The 18,844-nt window shown below is 58.9% G+C and overlaps 3 protein-coding genes across 12 annotated transcripts in view; 2 read left to right on the forward strand and 1 right to left on the reverse strand.

Annotated features, from left to right (window-relative positions):
• TACC1 (transforming acidic coiled-coil containing protein 1) overlaps positions 1-1,152 on the forward strand; it is a 32,531-nt gene extending 31,379 nt beyond the window's left edge. For all 6 annotated transcript variants that reach the window (XM_042024922.1, XM_042024921.1, XM_042024923.1 and 3 more), the window contains 2 exons: positions 410-523; positions 819-1,152. The gene's annotated coding sequence lies outside the window, so the exon portion shown is untranslated. The remainder of the gene's footprint in view (positions 1-409; positions 524-818) is intronic.
• On the forward strand, positions 436-16,765 carry PLEKHA2 (pleckstrin homology domain containing A2). Of its 5 annotated transcripts, none has more exons than XM_042024926.1 (12): positions 436-523; positions 6,122-6,285; positions 6,643-6,699; positions 8,172-8,220; positions 8,349-8,446; positions 10,376-10,516; positions 12,390-12,527; positions 12,656-12,724; positions 12,856-12,926; positions 13,485-13,548; positions 13,841-13,918; positions 14,032-16,765. In XM_042024926.1, exons 2-12 carry the CDS (start codon positions 6,145-6,147, stop codon positions 14,356-14,358), a joined length of 1,233 nt encoding a protein of 410 aa, XP_041880860.1. In that variant the 5' UTR covers positions 436-523; positions 6,122-6,144; the 3' UTR covers positions 14,359-16,765. The 5 variants fall into 5 exon arrangements, with proteins under 5 accessions (XP_041880860.1, XP_041880859.1, XP_041880861.1 ...); XM_042024925.1 differs by lacking the exon at positions 436-523 and adding an exon at positions 1,259-1,778; XM_042024927.1 differs by lacking the exon at positions 436-523 and adding an exon at positions 3,092-3,178.
• Positions 16,766-17,530: 765 nt separating this feature from the next.
• TM2D2 (TM2 domain containing 2) lies at positions 17,531-18,739 on the reverse strand. Its single transcript, XM_042024931.1, has 4 exons — positions 18,518-18,739; positions 18,353-18,440; positions 18,157-18,272; positions 17,531-18,034 (listed from the first exon to the last, which is right to left on the reverse strand). Exons 1-4 carry the CDS (start codon positions 18,703-18,705, stop codon positions 17,821-17,823), a joined length of 606 nt encoding a protein of 201 aa, XP_041880865.1. The 5' UTR covers positions 18,706-18,739; the 3' UTR covers positions 17,531-17,820.
• Positions 18,740-18,844: the final 105 nt, after the last annotated feature.

Consider the following 18,844-nt stretch of genomic DNA (forward strand, 5'->3'; position numbering starts at 1 on the left):
AAATTACTTATTAAAGTGAAATCTGGCACAAGAAGACAAAGGTCTAGGATGGGTTTTTAAATATTATGTCTACCGGTTTTTACTGTAAAAGGAATTTCAGGACTCTCAGGAAGTCTTTGCAGGGCAAGGACTCAGCAGAGCTCACCTGCCCAGTTTAGCTCTCATCGTTTTGAGTCACACTTGGAAGAGTTTTGCATTAATTTTGTGGACAGGTGAGGCCCCATCCTGCATCCTGCTGCATGCCATGGCAGTGCCTGCTCATGGCTCGACTGCGACCCCTCGCCTGTGATTCCCCGTCCCTGGGCTGGGGGTCACCAGTGTCCGTGGAGACCCACAGACTCTGGCGGGGCACTGGGGGCTCTGGGATGGTGCTTCGCTGCCACTCTCATTCCTCCTCATCTTCACTCAGGTAAAGCACTGAAATGCCACAAATGCGTCGCATCCAACGAGAACGACTGCAACCAGCAGGGATCCCACAGCTGCCCCCAGTACGCTGATGCCTGCTCCACCATCACCGCACCCAGTAAGTCCCTTGGCTGGAGGGCCGGGGCGCTGGGCGGGACTGGGGGGTTCCAGGGGGAAGGAGGGTGGGACCGTAGGGTCTTAGAGGGGTCCAGAGGGGCTGGGGACCGGAGGGCGAGGAGAAGCAGGGGACCTGCCGAGGCGGAGCAGGAGGCGGCTTCCTCTTGCGGACAGGAGAGGGATCCTTTTATTCCGCATCCGTACCGCCGGGACTCAGGTGTTCTTTCTCCTCTCCCAGTGAAACCCCCGGTTCCCGGGAGTGCCTGACCCCCGTGTCGCGTTGCCTTTCCTTGCAGACAGCGTCATTAAGTCCTGCTCCTACAAGTCCTTCTGTGACCAGGCGCGCCGCGGCGGCTCCGGCGGGGCCACCGTGCGATGCTGCTTCAGCGACGACTGCAACGGGCCGGCGCGGGGCTCCCGGAACGGCGTGGGGGTCACCCCGCCGCCCCTGCCCAGCCTGCTGGCCACCGCACTGGCCGGGACGCTGATGCTGGGCTGGTTCTGAGGGGTCCGGCGGGGCGGCCGGCCCCGCGTCGCTGCTCGCTGCTGTAGCCTAGGGACGCGGGCGGGGGGGGCTCGCTGTGGGAGGCGTCCCATCGCCTCCAGTCCAATAAACGCTGCCGTTGGGAACCGTGTTCGCAGCCTCTCATTGACAGGGAAACCACAGCAGCGAGAGGACGTACCGAATCGAACCGGTTTGGCTTCTGGTGCCACGCCGGAGGGCTCTGCCAGGCAGAGCCCGGGATCCCAGCGCAGATTCCCCTCATCCCCGTTGGTCCAACGGAGATGCTTTTGGGCTGCTTTCTGCAACTCGAGTCGCGGCTGTGGAGAGAGGTTTCTGTGGCTGCGAAGACATGGGGGGAGATGTGAGGCTGCTCTGTGGTCTGGGGCTGCAGGTGGTCCCCCAGCTCAAAGCTCTGCTGGAAAGTCCCCCAGGAGTGCTCGGTGTGGTTTGGTTTTGTGAGGGAGAATGGTAAAAGTGAGTGAAGAGAGTGAGGAGAACAGAAAGGAGAATGATGAAGGGAGTGAAGGATGGCTGGGACCATGAGAATCTGACCACAAGAACTGTAAATGCAGGGTGAGCAGCAAACAGCAGCCGTCTGCTGGAGTCTGCCCCCGTCAGCACACGAGGAAAAGGGGAACAGGCACTGAAACTGAAAAGAGCAAATTTGAACAGAAGAAAAGAAGTAATTCAGCACGTGCGGATCCAGCCATGGAACTCACAGCTGGAGGATGCTGCTGGAACAGAGACCTCGGTGAGTGCTGGAGGATGAGAGGGTTGGAAGTCCTGCAGAACATGGCCACAGTTTTGTGAAGGTTAACATACATATGCCAAGAGGGTCGCTGGGCTGCTTCCACTGGAGGGGAACATCTGGAAAGCAGATTATTCCCTGTCTGCTGTGGATCCGGCTCCTTCCCCAGGGCACACGGAGGGTGTTCTCCTGCGGGGGGCTCTGTCTGCTGGTGGAACCTCCAAAGGCCCTGGGGCAGGGACGTGCCCTGCCCCGGGACTTCCCTCATAACCCTTCATCTGCTGGTGGGGTGTCTTAGTGACTTCCAGGGGCTGCTTGTCCCCCAGGCAGGTTACATTGGAAAGTCTAGGAGAAATGCCAGGCTCTCCGAACAAAGGGCGAGCAGCGGGGTGACTCGCTGCCGTGTGACGGTGTGCACAACTCAGCGCTGGCCCAGGCTCCGGCGGGTCACAAGGGCTGCAGGAGATGCCTCGGTATAAAAATACTCCGTGGAACAGTTTAGTCTTTGCAAAGGGAGGGAAGGGGGAGAGGGGGAAGCAGCGGTGGCGGGGCAGGGCTCGAGACCTCCAGGATGCCGGGAGCAGGCAGCCAGCAGTGGGAAGGAGCGGACTCGCGTGGGACGGACAGGGGTTGCGGGTTTCCGTGAGCCAGACTCCTGCGCACCCTCGGCGGCGGCAGCGGCAGCACCAGGATCGGTTTCACCCGCGCCGGGAGAAAGTGCTTCGGGGCCAGATGGAGTTTCGGAGAGAAAGTGGGGGCTTCCCCTGGGCGGCACGGGGCGGGCAGCGGGTGTTTCCTGCTCCCCAAATCCACCCCGAGCTCACTCCAGCAGCAGCTTTCCCGAGAGATGCTCCTGCAGGAACCGCGACCCGAACTGGGCGGCTCATCTCCATCAGTGCCAGCCTCAAGCACATCCTGAGCGGTCTTGTGTTGGGTCTGGGGGGATTCACCGGGAAGGCCCCGAGCCTAGGACTGGGCGGCCCTGGGGGACGCAGAGGACCCGCAACAGGCTGGGACCGGCACCGGCACCGGCACCGGGCTGGCCCCCAGTCCCCCCAGCAGCTTAGCCCTGCGGCGGCGGCCCGGGGCCGCGGCAGGTGCGGAGGGACACGGACGGACGGCGATGGACGGAGGGATGGACACCAACCCCCCGCCCCAGGGAGCCGCCCCGCGCCCCGCACTCACATCCGGGGCCGGGTTTGCTAATGACAGACGTAATTATCCCGGAAAGAAGCGACGGCGGAGTCAGGGGCACACCCCCTCCGCCGCCCGCCCGCCCGCCCGTCCGTCCTCCTCCCACCGCCGCCCGGCGTGCGCAGCGCCCGCAGCCCCGGCTCGGCCCCGCCGCCCCCCGCCCGCTCCGCCGGCCATGCGCGGGGCGCGCAGCCCAGGGACGCCGCGGGGTAAGTGCAGTGCCCGGGGGACACGCGTGTCCTGTAGGCAGCGCTCGCTCTTGGGCGCTTCTCCAGAGACCCGGCGGGGCGGGCTGGGAGCCCTCGCTGTCCCGTCCCCATCCTCCCTCCGGCCCCTTCCCCCGACTCCCCGGGCTTCCCGGGCTGCGGCGTCGGAGCGGCTGGAGGCGTCCGTGCCCCCGCGGCTCCGGGAGCCGGTGGGGAGGCGGCCCCAAAGCTGATCCCCCCGTCCCTGGCGGAGACTCGGGTCCCTGCAGCTGGATCGTCGGTGCTCGGGCTGGGGTCGAGCCCTCTCACGGTGCGAGCGGCTTCTGCTCGACGGTTCCTGCAGCGAAGGGTCGGGACAGGGGAGCGGGAGGCAGCGAGGGGGGCTCCGCCGGGAGCGGAGGGGTCCCCGTGGGAGCTCCGGAAGTGCTGCAGGCACCATCCTCGCCCAAAGTCTGTGAGGCTGGGGGCAAGCATGTTTGGGGCATGGGATTTGCAGCTATTCTGTGTGTTCTCCGACTCTTTGCGGCCAGATGAAGAGCTGTATCCAGCCTTCTCCCAACAGGTTGATAGTTTCGTTAAGGCAAGTATCTGGAATTAGAAGGAGCGAGTTGCTGGGCGCTGCCTACCCCGTCTGTCTCGTGGGTCGGGACAGACGTCGCAGCGTGAGCTCTGGGAGCTCCTCTGCAAGAGCAGGTAAGAGGAAGTGGTGCTGCAGCCTCTGAGGCTCAGCCGCGCGGGGCACTGGGCACCGCAGGTCGCAGCGCTTCTGGAACGGGGAGTCGTCCTGCGCCCCAGCCGCCAGCAGGGCAGAGCGGTGTGAGAGAGGAGGAGGATGCTGTGGCTGCCCACAGGTGCGATGGGTGCTGTGGAGGGAGGTGCCGAGGAGATGCCTCCCGGCCGCACGGCTGCGGTGCTCCAAATGTCGGGTCTCCGGTGCCTCGGGTTTTTCTGCTGCAGTGTTCCTGGGTTGCTCCTGTGGCTGTAGCTCTGCCGGGACAGAGCAGGGCACGGGCCGCTGTGACAGTGCGATGGCATCCTGAGGTGCTTCCTGGAAAGTCTGGCTGTGTGGCTGCACACGAGGCCTCTGAGCCACCCGTGGCCGCAGAGGGGACTTCGGTGCTGCATGGACGGTGCCCTGCACCTCCTGCCTCTCCCTGGGAAGCACTTCCCTTTATCTCAGGAGGCAGGCAAGGGGGTGGTTTTGCTGTTAATCTTCTGTAGCCCAATTGCTTGCCATGCCATGCACTGAGTCAGGAAAGGGGTGTCTTTTTTGCTGGGATATTGTGACTGAAAAAGCTGACAAATCAGTTGCTTCAGAGGTAGGAAAGAGTCCTGGAAGTCTCTGATGTGCTTCACTAGAAAATTGAGCATTTTCTGGCCCTCCTGGATTTCCTGAGCAGGGTGGCCCACATGTTGGCACAGATGGAGATGCTACTTTTATCCTTTTCTTATGGAAAAGTGCAGTTCTTGGTGACTCCAAAGAGACAGACCATTTGTGTCCTGTGGGCAGTGGGATGTAAGGGGACAGGAACCCAGCTGACTTTGGTGCAGAGTGTGGGGCAATCCCAATCTCTTCTGCCCAGAGATTTGTGCATATCCAAGTGCAGCCTGAGGTCAGTGTGCACAGAAGGGCTGAGCTGCTTTGTGGTCTCCCAGATGAGCCCATGGTAATGAAGGGTGGTGGTGGTGGGACATAGGGAGTCCCAAGAGGTGTCCCGTGGAGCTGGGGCTCATCTCTGCGCTGCCTGTGGCACACTCTGCTTCTTCCTCATCCATCTCCTAAGCAGAAATCTCTAAACTTTTGTTATCAGCAGAAGGAAGAGTTTATGAGGTTTGGTCTGAACGTGTTGGTATGGTTGAAAGTACCTAGGGATTGGCTTTCCATGTGCTTCCCCACCGCAGAAATAACCCCACAAAAAAGCAGTGAGACTTGAAGTGGCCACAGAAACCCTTGTGCCAGGGCACCATTGTTGGTCTAAAACAACCTCTTGCCCTGCAGCAGCATGGTTCCCCATGAGCCAAGCCCCGATACTCATCTCTGAAATGTTGGTGATAAGATACTGAGATCCTGACAGCGGGTTGACTTTTTTCTGCCTCTCTACCTTTGCAGCTGCACCCCAGCTCTTGCACAACCCTTGCCTCCCCGGGCCCCACTCCACTGCAGCTCAAAAATAGTATTTCCTCCTTTTCTGCATGAGATCTTTTATTTGTCTAGCTCTGCTTCTGGCACCTGCGTGATCACCACTCTCCTGCCAGACAAACCACACTGGGTTCACTCACATCCTTTGGGTAACGGCTGCTCTCATCCCTGCCCTCCATCCTGTGCCGTGGGGAGAGGGCTCTGCCCAGGCAGTGGGACGTGTCCTGCCCACCCGTGCCTCTTGGCGCTGTTTCTGCTCCCCACACAGGGCTGGAAGTGACGACAGCGTTCCCACTGCAGCTGAGGGGCCTTGAAGGAGACTCCTGGGTAGGGGGCAGCACTGGGGGGGTCCGTGCCCGTGGCAGACCTGGGGACATGGCGTGGCCCTGCTGTGATGGGTCATCGTTTTCCCTGCTGACTCGACATCCTGGCTGCACAGATTTTCTGCTGGAGTTGCAGATTGTTCCCTGTTTCCTGGGAGTGTGCTCAGGCTCTCTAGCGTGCTGCTTTGGGATTACTTTTCGCCACGGTTCTCAGGGATCTGGTGTCTCATGTTAGACCCTTTGTGTCTGCTTTGTCCTCTCTTGTGGGGTTTGGTGGCTCTTGGGACTGGGAGTGATGGGTTGGTAAGTTGTCCCTTCCGTCTGCCTCTAGAGAGCTCGGATGTGGCTGAGTGACTGCGCTGGCATCCCCGCACACCTGGCTGGGCTGGGTTGGGGTGGCCATGGATGCGGGAGCAGCTCCCTGGGGAGCTGGGGCTGTGTTAGCAGACCACCCATCTCCCCCTGCCTGCCCCCACTCCGCAGGGTGATGCCAGAAGGAGCTCGGCATGCCGTACGTGGATCGACAGAACCGTATCTGCGGGTTCCTGGACATTGAAGAAAATGAGACCTGTGGCAAGTTTCTGCGGAGATATTTCATCCTGGACACCCAGGCCAACCACCTCCTGTGGTACATGGACAATCCTCAGGTAGGCACATGCTGGGCATGTCCGTGAAGTTGTCACTGAGTCTGTAGGCACATCCTGGCCTCCCTGGTGGAGGCTTCTCCTCCGGGTCCCCGCAGGTGTGTGCTGTGTCAGAATGTCTCGTGGCTGAGCATGGCCATGACCAGGCTCCAGCCCTTCTGTGACCTCTGTGGTTTCCAGGACTGTCCCGAGGAGCACAGCAGGGCTGGTCCCACTGCTGAGCTGAACCAGGTGCAGGAAAGGGAAGTGGCTGAGGATGGCAGCTGCTGCCTGACCCCAAGGGCACAAAAGACAGGCTGGATTGCCCCTGCCACCTTCTCCCTGTCATTTACCTCCCATTGCTCATTCTGTGTGTTGCAGAACCTGGCCATTGGAGCAGGTGCTGTCGGATCTCTGCAGCTGACCTATATCTCCAAGGTAGTGTTGGGGTGGGGCGGAGGGAAGGTGAATGCTCCCTGTTTTCCCTTTATCCTTGCGGCATTCCCAGGAGAGGCGATGGCTTTCCCTGGAAGCACCCGAGGCCAGGTCCTGGTTGTGCCTGAGCTCGTGACCATCTCCCTGGGATGAAGCCTGAGTGGGCTGTGGGGAGCAGGGAAGGGACCCTACAGCACAGGGATCCTGCTGCTGAGACCGTGTTCACCTTCACCCTGGACTGGCACGGGACGGGGTGCAAGGTCAGGTTGCAGGAGGAAGAGGAGCTGCTCTGCTGTGAGGAAGGACATGGGGTGGCCAGGACTGAGTGGGAACAGGAGCGTGGTATCGGCGTGAGCTGGGCACAGAGCTGGCAATTGGCTGAGCAGTGCTTCAGGAACTCTCCCCTGTGCCCAGAGGGCAGTGCCCTGAAGGATGAGACCTTCTGGAAACTCGCTTTTGTGTGTCTTAAGGGTGTTATCCAGTCTCCATGGGAAGGCAGGAATAGTGCAATAAGCAACAACTGTTGCAGGGCCGGTGACTGAGACAGTGGAGCTGTGGCTGTGTGTGGAGAGTGGAGCTGCCACCATCCTGCTCCTGCAAGTGGCCCCTCAGCTGCTGTGGGGGAGTGGGGGGCTTGTGGCTGCCACGCCACGCTCAGCTCAGCTTTATCCTGGAGCTGGATATAGAATTGGACAGATCTTTCTGTTCCTGCTGAATCATGATTTATAAATTAAGCGCAGATGAAGCAATGCTGGGAGGCTGAGCCTTCCCCATTTTGGAAAGAGCCTCACAAATTATATAGGTTTTAGTTTAAATGAAAATTGCTGCAGGACAGCATTTGGTCACAAACTGCGGGGTTGGGTTCTGTCAGTGGCTGGAACTACCAACAGCAAACATACCAGAAAAACGGAGGTTTGCTTGAGAAAACATATTTAAAGCATTATGGACTGGCTTTGAAGGAGGAGGACTGTCAGAATAAATACTCCATGAATGCTGTTTGTGGAGCCCCAAGGAATATTATTCTTATATAAATGATTCCTACTTTTCAGGGAAAAACCACCACTACTTTCCCTCAATTTTTTTAATTGCTGGTGAGAGTGACTGTGTTAATCCAGAAGAACTGATGTTTTCAGGTCCTTTGAAAGCTTTCTGTCCTCTGCTGCGCAGCTCAGCCAGTGCCTGAGGGGATGCAGGGGATGAAAGTCCTGGCTCCATGCTGACCTTCCCCAGGGAGCCGGCACCCTCTGCTGCATGTGGTCAGCGTTGCTCTGACACGGGCCAGTTCCCGTCAGCAGGCCCAGCTGTGCTGTAGCTCAAGTTGTCTTCACAGGCGTGGGGTCCTGCTCAGGGGTCCTGCCTGGGGTGGCAGAGCCCAGGCAGGGAGCAGGGTGGGTGGGTGGAAACTTCCAGCTCTTGTGCCCACCATTAGCATGTGCTGTTATGTCTAATTTTTCCCCTGACTTGCTCTGTCACAGGTTAGCATTGCCACCCCGAAACAGAAGCCTAAAACTCCGTTCTGCTTTGGTGAGTGAGTGGGATCTTGGTGGGCTCTGTGGGGGGACACCCTGCCACAGGAGGCCGCAGTGTGGGCACCTGTCCCATTAATCCTTCCGGCTGCTGCCAGCTCTCCTTGTCCTTCCCTTCTCTGGCAGTTATCAACGCTCTGTCCCAGCGCTATTTCTTGCAAGCCAGTGACCAAAAGGACCTGCAGGACTGGGTGGAGGCGCTGAACAGGGCCAGTAAGATTACGGTAGGTTACTTAATGCTCTTCTCAATTGTTCCCTCCACTATCCCCAGGGACCCTTGTGGTTGGGGTTTACTTGTGTATCTTCCTTCGCCCTCCCAGCCCAGCTGTGAGGGAACAGCAGCTGTGCCTCAGGGAGGTCCTGGTGGTGCTGTCCACATCCCCTCCTGCTCCAGGCCCTCCACCTCCTGTTGCTTCTGCTGGCTAGGATCTGGCCCAGCCAGCTCCTCACTGTGGCTGTCAAAGGGTGGCTTTCTTGTGCTTCAATAACTTATTTATTCAATTTTTATTCTTCCCGGAATGCTGGATCTTGTGATGAGGCGCAGCAAATGCCCTGCACCGTGGGGCATGGGGAGGCAGGCTGTGCCTGCATCCAGAGGGGTTCATCTGCCATCTCCTCTCATTTACTGGTGTGTTCACAGAGCCGTGAGCTAATGGTCACTGACCCAGTACCTTGCAGAGTCTGTGCTTCGCAGCTGCCCGGAGCTCCGGGCAATGGGGATGTGCTGCGCTCCCTCCCTGTGCAGCACGACCGGGAGCGCTGTCCCCGGGCTGGGGGTGATGCTGAGCTGGCAGTGCCTGCACTGGGGGCTCGGGATGGCTTCTGCCTGGATGGGGGGGCCCCCCCCCCCCGCCCCTGTGAACGGGTTGGGGGCTTCTGCTGAACTGCAGTGAGCAGTTTAATGTGAGCAGAATTTTACTAGATCATGCGCTGATGCGTGTTGTTCATGGTATGTAAACGAAATGTAAGGAAAAATCATGTAAACAGTTTAGGATTGAGGGCTATCAATGAGATTTTTCTTTAAAATCCCTGGAGTGCCATGTCTCTGTGGGAAACTCATCTGCAAGACCAGACCTAGCTTGTATTTTCTTTTTTTCTCTGCAAATACATTAAGTGTGACAACGTTTGTGCCTGCAGCCACCAGACTGCTCTGGCTCGTGCCTTCTCTTTCTGGGTCCAGCTAATATTGGCCACAGACTCCACCTCCAGAGCTGGGCAGAGCTGTAGCTGCAGCCTGCCTGGGCTCTGTGTCTGGGTGAACTGTCAGCAATTTCCTCCAGGGCAGCCTGTGGGGCAGGGGGAGTCTGGTGAGCTGGTGGAGGTGGGAGCTGGGGTGACAGGAGAATGAGATGAATCTTCTGCTTCTGCAAGAAACCGTGGTGATTTCCATACCCTGATTTTGGCCAGCCCTTCCCCACTCTGGCTGTGTCCCAGCTGGCCGACCGGCTCATCCAGCCCTTCAGGGAGGAGCTGTCACAGGCTGGCTGGGAAACCCGGGGCTAACCGGGGTGTGGGTGATGCTGCCACTCTGCCCTGCTCTGTGGGGAAGGCAGGAGCGGGGGTTGGCATTAGGGGAGTTGAAGTGCAGGCTTGGGAAGGGACACTTGAAAACTCACCTCTCTGTCCAGAGCCAGGTGCCAGAGGGAGGGAGCTGGGAAGGGAAAGGGGATGATGACAGTGCTGGGGGCCGTGTTGCTGCAGCACAGCCTCTGCCCAGGGGTGCGGGGCCGCTCGCATCGGGGCCGCAGCCAGCGCTGGGGTCACAGCAGTGCCCGGCTGTCACTGCAGCCACGCCGCTCGGCCTCGTTAGCCAGACCCAGCTCCTCATTAAGGCTGGCTGTAAGTGGAGCGGGGACAATTAAAGGAGCAAGTGTCCCACAAACTCACTGAGCTGCAGAGGCAAATCACAGGCGCCTGTGAAGGGACGCTTAATCACTGAGCACCTCTCATCTCTCCTCTGGGTGTCTCCTGCCCCCCAGGGGGTTCCACACCCTCCCTAACTGGGGTGCCTGTTAAAGAGTTGTTTTTTAAAGGGATGTTGCTGCATTAGACATAGATGGGGTGCCCAGTGCAGGTGTGGGGGTGCCCAGTGCAGGTGTGGGGCTGCCCAGCATGGTCACCCTGTGCCCCTCATCCTTTCCTTTCTCCCGCAGGTGCCCAAGGGCGGCAGCGTCCCACCGGCCACGGAAATCACAAAGCCTCCGGTGGTGGCCCAGGACAGGAAGCCCCAGGTGGCCTACAAAACCGAGATTGTTGGGGGGGTCGTGGTCCACACACCCATCTCCATCAACCAGGTGAGCTGGTTTGCACTTTCATTTCTGGAAACAGCGCGCCTGTAAACCCTTCCCCTGCAGGTATAAATGGCTGCTCTGAGCACCCTGAACACCTCTGCTTTGTCTCACTCTGAAGTGTGATGAGATGAGGGGTGTGAGGAGGAGGAGGTCATGAATCTGCTCAGCTTCCTGGCCATCGCCATCCACCCACATGTCCTGGGTCCAAATCTCCTCTTGAGGTACCCAGGGCAGAGGAAGCCTGTGTCTGGTGCCCCCACCACAGCAGCCGCAGGGACTGTCCTGGGGGTGGTGGCTGGCACCACTTTCTGTGGTTCTGCATCCCCTGCTGTGGCACGCAGCTGGGTGTGCATGTGGCCATCAGCGTCTTCCACCTTTGGGCACTTGTCCAGCTCTGGGTCTCACTTCAGCTCTTATCAGTGGCAGCACTAAAAATAGAGCAGAGAATTAGATCATTGCAGCAGTTTCTGCTGGCAGATGCTTTTAATGCTTCCCTGGCTGCAGGGCTTGGCAGGATGCAGCGGTGTACGGAGGTTTGTGGGGTGCAGAGGGGTTTTTTGGAGGTGGTGCATCAGCTGCCAGAATATTTCCGTGCTCTTGCTGCTTCCCCCGTGTGAAATGGCCATTCTCCTGCTGCAGCTTCCTGGGCGTGTCTGTGATTTCCTGGCTGTGCCCCAGCCGGTGCTCCGGGACTGAGTGGGGAGTCCCACGCTCTGGCTGCACCCCCAGACGGGCCAGCAGCATCACCCCAGCTCCTGGGCATGTGACACTCCCTGCTGCAGGAATGTCCTCACCTCTGGCTTTGGACACCACATCTGTAATGCCTGGCACAGCTGGTGCAGCCCTGGGCAGGGGGCGTGGGTGGCATCCCCATCCTGGCCATGCTGCAGCTGTGCTTCACTGCTCTCCGGAGGGGCTGGGCAGCACTTAGAGGCCAGACAAAAAGCTGTTTGTCCGTCCTGGGGACACTGAAGCAGCTCTGGAAGGTGCAGGGCGGGCAGGTTTGGCAGTGGCACTGCACGGGGCCATATAAGGCTGGCAGTGGCCAGGGCCACCCTGCTGCCATGGCAATGCTCAAACCTCAGCTGAGTGGGAGGAAGGGGTTGGAGGGATGGGGAAGAAGCTGAGTGCAGAAGATGTTTCGTCTCAACCATCCTCTGCACTGCTGGGGGGAAGGGAGGGCCCTGCTGGGATGATGCTGGAGGCGGGGCAGGGTCTCGCCCTTGGGGTGCACTGGGATGTGCTCGGGGGAGCCAGGGGTGGGTGCTGGGCACACAGTCATGACCACAGCCCCTCTGCTCACAGCGGTGAGCACTGCACTTGGGGAGGGAGAGCTTGAGGCCGGAGGAGGCACAGCTTCTCTTCCTGAACTCCAAACACCCAAGTATCTTTGGGAGAACTTTGCTCTGAAGATGCGAACCAGAGACTTTATTGCCTTCTCCCACTGGAAAGCATTCCTTTCTAACTTGTGTTTGTCTGGTGGTTCTTGTTCTCCTCATACCTTCAGTGGTGCAGTCGAGTCACCTCTTGGTGCATGACGAGCCAGGCAGATGAGCTCTATTAACTCCCTGCTGCAGGGGATTATCTTCAGCCCTCAAATTGCTTTTCTGCAGCCTTTCTGATTTCTTGTTTTTAACACATGGTTGCCAAAAGGGTGAATAGTACCAAGGCAGCAGCCTGGAAAGCTACACATGATGAGAGAACATCAGCTCTGGACGCTGGCTCGTTCCCCTGCCCATGTTCAGCACTGCAGTTAGCCCTTGGCTCACACTTCACGCGGGGCTTGTGTCAGGTGGCTTTTCCCTGCAACTGGGTGTCCTGCCTTCCATCAGGGAATTGCCCTCCTGCTCACGGTGACTGTTCTCTCTGGTGGCAGGACGGCGGCGAGGGCAGCGAGGTGGCCACCCACCCTCTGCTGCGGCGCTCGCAGAGCTACATCCCCCCCTCGGCCGCCAAGCCGCCCGCCGGGCCGCCCCCGCTCAAGAGCGGCTTCTGCGTCAAACAGGGGAACGTGGTGAGTGCCGGGGAGCGGCCCGGGGCTGGCACTCCCCGTGGGCTGGGGGTGCTCCAAGGATGCTCTGGGTGCAGGACCTCGACAGAGAGTGGCAGAGCTGAGCACCGAGCAATTTCCTTCTCTTCCAGAGGAAGAGCTGGAAGCGGCGGTACTTCGTTCTGGATGAGTTTTCCATCAGTTACTACAAGTGTGAGCAGGTGAGCAGCTCCCCGGGGACCCCGGGCAGGGCTCTGGCACCGCTGCTGCGCTGGTGCAGGGACCTCTGGGGGAGGCACATCCCAGCCCCGGGGCCAGCCAAGCCCATCGCCGTCTCCTCTCACCTCTGCAGGACAAGGAGCCTTTGCGTTCGATTCTCTTGAAAGATGTTTGCAAGACCCACGAGTGCCTGGTCAAGTCTGGGTAATGCTCCCACCCGTGTTTCCCTGCCGTGGCCCCAGGCTGTGTCAGGCCAGAGCAGCCAGTGGGAGCTTGGGCTGCTCCAGCTGCTCATGGGAAGCGGCTCTTGAGGTGTTTGCTTTAAACTAGCCCAGGCGGCTGCAGTGTCTCGGGAACAAGATATTGCAGCAAACACTGATAAAATCAAAGTAACCTAAAGACTTGCAATGAAAAATAACCTGAGAAAACAAACCTCTTCAGCTGAACTAAAGATATAATGTATTAATGTATCTCTCAACTGTTTATTCCTAATAAGTAATAGCAAGCTGATATTTAAAACGAGCTGGGAATGCAGTGGATTATGGCAGGGGAGGGCAGGGGTTTGCCAGCTGATGGTAGAGCTGGGGGGTTTCTGGCTGAAGCTCTCTGGGGATCTCGACTCTTCTCAAAATCCCGATGAGATCCAAGGTTTGCCTTCAATATGTTCCTCCCTAGCACACTCCAGAGACGCTGATAAATACAGGGCTTTTTCTGTCCACAATGGCAGCTGGGGTGTGACTGTCTCTTTCTCACTGTTTCTAGTGACCTCCTGATGCGGGACAACCTCTTTGAAATCATAACGAGCTCCAGGACCTTCTACATCCAGGTGAGCAGCTGAGGCCAGGATAATTTTTGGGGCAGAAAGTTCATCTCTCAAGAAATGGGCTGTTCCCTACAGTCCTTCACCAGTGAACATGAGCTGATGGGGTTGTAACACATGGGTGTGAGGGAGAACTTCAGGGGGATTCACTTCTCCCTTGGGATTATTTATAGTAGGGGCTGTTTGAGAAAGCAGGAAAAGGCAGAGCAGAGCCTTGGGAATGCCAGGACAGCCGGTGCCTCTGTGTGTCCGTCACAGGGCAGGAGGCAGAGCCTCACTGGGGCTGGTGTGTTTGCAGGCAGACAGCCCCGAGGACATGCACAGCTGGATCCGGGCAATCACAGGGGCAGTCCAGGCCCTGAAAACCCGCCCCAGGGTAGGTCATATACTTTCTGTTTCATACTTAGTGTCAAATGGAGATTGTGCCAATGTACAAGCTAGTTATTTAGTGGATTGTCTAACCGGCCTGACTCTGCTCTGTCCTTGCAGGAGATGTCCTTTGTGAGATGCACCTCCATGGCCAGGCCCGGGGGCTCCTCGGCCCCCTCCCAGCCACGGCCGGCAGCGGAGGAGCGGAGAGCTTCGTTCAAGGCCCCCTCCACCTCCTCCTGGCAGCCCTGGACGCCGGTGCCGCAGGCGGAGGGGCAGCGGCCGGCGCCGCTCAGAGACTCGGTGTCGGTGTCGGCGCTGGCGGAGCGCGATGGCAGAGCCGTGCCCGGCACGCGGCTGCGGCACTGCTCAGAGCCGCAGCATCCCAAGGAGAAGCCGTTCGCCTTTGACCTGGATGATGAAAGTATCCGGACCTCGGACGTCTGACCAGGCACCGAGCCAGCCCCGGCTCCACGTGCCGCCTCCCTGGCTGCCGGGGATCCCTGTGGGGTGTTTGGGGTATGCGAGGTGGTCCCTTCCCTCCACCACAGCCCTTCCCTGCGATGCAGGATCCGTCTGGACCCACGTCCTGGTGCCCTGCTCTGCAGGGAGCGGGATCCCTGGCTGCCCCTGCCCAGCTTGGCCCCAGTGGTTCCATGTCTCGGAAGGTGCTTCCAGGCACTGCCAGCGTTCACTGTGCAGGGCAGATGCTGGGGACCTGTATGAGGGGACATCTTCTGCAACTGCATAATTTCCCCCCAAACCAGGTCTGGAGGAAGTGGCAGGAGGTCTTAGGAGGCGTGAGGGGGAGCGTGGCCTTTCTTGTGTTTGAAAAACGTTTCTCTCCCCTTAGATGCTGCTCAGACTCCCCAGGGCAGAGTGGGAGACACCAGCCTGCAGCTGCCCACACAGGGGACTCACTGCAGCTCCCCCTTACAGTGACTTATTCCCTCAGAGACTGGCTCTTCCCGCTGCCCACACAAGGGTTTTCAGCAATCTGCTGGCTTTTAATTATGTCTTTTTATACCTGTGGCTCCTGTTGAACCCCAGCCTGGGCAGGTGCTCAGCCCCTCCAAAGGCTTTTTGGTGCTTCCTGAGCCATGGCAGGCAGCCGGAGTGACGGTGGCTCCCAGGTGGGAGCATCCTCAGGTATGATGTCAGTTTTGCACTGCACACACCTGGGCACAGGGAGCCATACCAGATGGTGAAGGGCTTTTAGCAAAAAGCACCCAACACCGAGCACCTGATGGAACTGGGCAGACTTGTCTGGCCAACTCACCCGCTGCCTGCCCGAGATGGAAACCAGCAGGAGTTTCTAGAGCAATGTGAATCGTCATTTCCATAACCAAATGAGCTCCTGTAGGTGTGATAAATAGTGTGTAGAAAATCCAGGTGTTCCCTTGGCAGAGAGATCGTGTGATACCTTCACCCCACAAGTGTGTGCAATCCCCGGGTGCCGAGTGAGAACTCGGCTTCCCTTTCACTTCCCTGGCCATGACACGTCCCCTGCTCTGCAAACTCAGCCCAGTGTGTTCCCCAGGAGCAGAACATCTGGTTTGTCACAGCCCTTTTGGGGCCTCCTGCTGTTTGACAGCTGTGCCTCAGCCTCAGCCTGAGGTCCAGCTCTGAGCCTTGATTAGCCTGACTGACCTTAACGCGATTCAAGTTGTACCTTCCTGCCTCAGTCCCCTGTGGGACCAGTGGGGCTGCTTCGGGGTGGGCACAGTAGAGGTGCCTTCGTGCAGCTGGGGGAGGCAGGAATTTGGGTCCCCCCAAGTTCAGGGGCAAGAGGGCCTCAAAGGGGACTGTGTGGAGGTGCTGGAGAACACAGAGACCATGAAAATGAGTGGGAATCGATGCAAACAGTACAGGGCGAGTGTTAATATTATTTAATTTTAGCAACCTAGATCCTGCTGTTTGTTTTTCTGCTTTTGCTTTATTTGCACTAGAGTTTGAAACGTTTCATTTTTTTAGGCTGACTTGCTGTTTGGCTCCTAACACTGTTTCAAGAATGTTTTAGTAGTTTGGTAAGCCCATCCGTCAGAGAGTCACAGCATTCGGTAACAGCTCTGACCTCAGTTCTGGAGAGCAGGGAATGCAGAGGGATGATGGTTCCTTTGTGCAAGGCCTTGGAACCACAGAGTCCTGAGTATTCCTGGTGCTTTATAATTGCACAGTTTCCTCAGGCCTGGGATGGTAAAGCAGAGGCTTGTTGCACAATTAAGGTTAATTATCCAGGAGCAGAAACTACCAGTGGCTCCAGCACTCTTGCAACATTCCTCTTGCTCATTCCCACCCTCCCGCATCCCCAGGACAGCATAAAGGCTGAAGGTGAGGTTCAAACAAGTGTGGAGCTCAGCTGGACTCCAGAGCTATCCATAATGCCGGTGGTGTTGGGAGGGAGGGATTTCCCTCCCATTCCGAAGGACGGGGTGGATGCAGCCAGACCTTGATGGAGCTTTGTCTTATTTTAAAGCAGACTGGTTTCCCCTCAGCACTGCGTTCGTTCCTGGCTCGGGTGTGGGATGGACACATCCCCCCGGAGCTGCTCCCTCCTGAAGCGTGTGCTGTGAGGCTTTGCTGGGGGTGCCGCAGATCTGGGGTGCCTTGCGGGGGCAGAGTGGTGGGAGAGAGGGGTTTGCTCTGTTCTCATGGACATTCCCATCTGGTTCCAGATGTTTCTGAAAGTGCTGGCTGGGGATTTCAAGTGCTCTTAGGGCTGGGGCCTCCGCATGGGCAATGCTCCGTGACTCCTGGGGTGGGGGCTACCTGCTTCCCACCCCTCGCTTGTAAATGCTGGAATGCCCTTTCTCCCCTGTGTTTTTAAATAAAGGAGGAAATCCCAATTACTTTCCCACGCTGTCCATTTGCACTGTGTATTTTGGGTAGGGATTGCCGGGGGGGTTGAATGCTGTCACCACCAGGGAGTGTGTGTTTGCTGTTTTATCTCAAGTGTGACTGGACATTTGCATACACAGATTTTGTGTCTGGCTCTGGCTGGGACTTGCTGCAGCTTCCTTTTCCCTTTTTATTCAGCTTGGTAAGTTTTTAACCTGCAGCTGGTGGGGCTTCCTCTTTTGGGTGTGAAGTTCTTGCACCCTTTGGGTGCTGCAGGTGGGGCTGGAGCCAGAGGAGTGCCTGGCACACAGACAGGAGCTGCCCCTTGGAAACTCTGGCCCTTTCCCAGCTCTCTGACTGCTCCCAGATGTTCTCAGCAGCTCTGGGTAGAAATGAACCCTGTCATGAATGAGTCACAAGTGCTGCTTTAGAGAGGTCTGAGTTCCCCACCTGCAAGAGTGGGGAGAGTAATGTTCTCCAGAAGGTGCAGGTTTTATCAAATCTAACCCATATTCCCCTGAAGGAGTGAACAGGGGGTAAATAATGCAGAATTAGAGCTCATGGCTTTGCCACCCAGTCCCTGTAAAAGGGGTTACTCAGCCTGAAAGGCTCTGGCCTTGGGCCCTGAGTTTGCTGGTCAGGTGGCCCATGACGCCAGGGTAACCAGGGCTCAGGACTCTGGATTAATGGGCTGGCTGGGGGGGGCTCAGGGCTAGACCATGACTCCATGGCCTTCATCTCCATATGGCAGTGACTCTACTAATCCCCAAAGTACATGGAGTCAGCTTCTTCCAGATTTTATTAATGTTTGTTTGACCCCCTGTGTTTGCAAGCTCTGATTTCTTAAGCTGTCACTATTTGCAGCAGGAAGCCAGATTATTTTAAACAAGCAAAATATATCCTGAACAACTTTGTGTCCAAGGCCGGTACAGAGTCATTATCAAGAGTGACTGTTCTGCACGCTGAGTTACAGTTCTGTAAGTCCACGTTGTGCCAGGCAGAGCCGGGGCTGTTGCTTGGAGCGAGCAGAGGCATCCACGGACTGCAGCTGGGGCCAGCCCTGCCCCTCCCTCAGTACACGGTGCACCAGTTGCTGCCATCGCTGGGCATCAGCCCACCGGTGATCAGCAGAATCAGATCCACAAACCACCAGATGCCCAGGCCCCCCAGGGTCAGCAGCTTCCCCACGGCGGTGCCGGTGTGGCCCAGGCAGAACCGATCCACTCCGAAGCAGCCCAGGAAGAAGGAGTAGAGCAGAGTGGTGATGAAGTAGTGTCCCGTGTACCTGCGAGGGAAGAGGCGGCGGTGTCAGGGAGTGTCAGCCTTCCCCGCCGGACCAGCCCTGCTCCTGCTGGGGGGGGGGGGGCTCCGTCCAGTGGGTGCGCGGGGGGACAGGGACTCTCCTACTTGACACAGGGCCGGCTGCCCCGCAGGAAGCTCCGCGGCTCGGCGCACTCGATGCCGTCCAGCGCTCGGCACTGCACCCGGGTGTGATCCACCTCGCCGTGGGCCTGTCCGCCGAACTGCGGCGGGGGCAGCGCTCAGCGCTCGGCGGGGCCCGGGGGGCGCCGGCAGTGGGGCCGCCCCCCCGCCCCGCCCTCACCTTCACGCAGCCGTGGCCCAGCTCCTGCTGTGCCGTGGCGTTCCCGCCGTGGTCCACCGGCTCCTCGCACTCCACGAACTCATCGGGGCTGCGGGGAAGGAGCGGGTGGTGAGGGCGGCCGGGTGGCCGCGCTCCCCCGCCCCACCGCCCCGGCCCGGCGCTCACAGGTAGGTGCATAGGACGAGCGGCGCCCGCGGATCGCTGTAGGCCCAGGCGGCGGCGGGCGGCCCCGGCGGCAGGTCCCGGGGCTCGGTGTCGTTGCCCGGGAGGCCGCGGCCGTGCAGCAGCAGCAGGTTCCCGAGCAGCAGCACGGCCTGGCCGCACAGCAGCGCGTACCCCACGGGCGGCGCCATGGCGGCAACGCCGCCCCGCCCGGCCTCGGGCCGCGCCGCCCGCAGCCAATGGGCGCCCGCCGCTGCGCCGCCGGGGGCGGGGGCAGCCGCTCACAGCCAATGGGCGCCCGCCGCTGCGCCGCCGGGGGCGGGGGGAGCC

Source organism: Corvus kubaryi, unplaced genomic scaffold, assembly GCF_017639235.1.
Source record: "Corvus kubaryi isolate FWS band 111438036 unplaced genomic scaffold, C.kubaryi_AGA036_p1.0 37265, whole genome shotgun sequence".
Lineage (NCBI taxonomy): Eukaryota > Metazoa > Chordata > Aves > Passeriformes > Corvidae > Corvus > Corvus kubaryi.

Coding starts and splice junctions, on each gene's coding strand:
- PLEKHA2 (XM_042024926.1), top strand. CDS start 6,145: ATGCCGTACGTGGATCGACAGAACCGTATCTGCGGGTTCCTGGACATT. Junction 12,725..12,855: donor GTTACTACAAGTGTGAGCAG/GTGAGCAGCTCC, acceptor TCACCTCTGCAG/GACAAGGAGCCTTTGCGTTC. Junction 12,927..13,484: donor GAGTGCCTGGTCAAGTCTGG/GTAATGCTCCCA, acceptor CACTGTTTCTAG/TGACCTCCTGATGCGGGACA.
- TM2D2 (XM_042024931.1), bottom strand. CDS start 18,705: ATGGCGCCGCCCGTGGGGTACGCGCTGCTGTGCGGCCAGGCCGTGCTG. Junction 18,441..18,517: donor CTCGTCCTATGCACCTACCT/GTGAGCGCCGGG, acceptor CCTTCCCCGCAG/CCCCGATGAGTTCGTGGAGT. Junction 18,273..18,352: donor TGGGCCACGGCTGCGTGAAG/GTGAGGGCGGGG, acceptor CCCCCGCCGCAG/TTCGGCGGACAGGCCCACGG.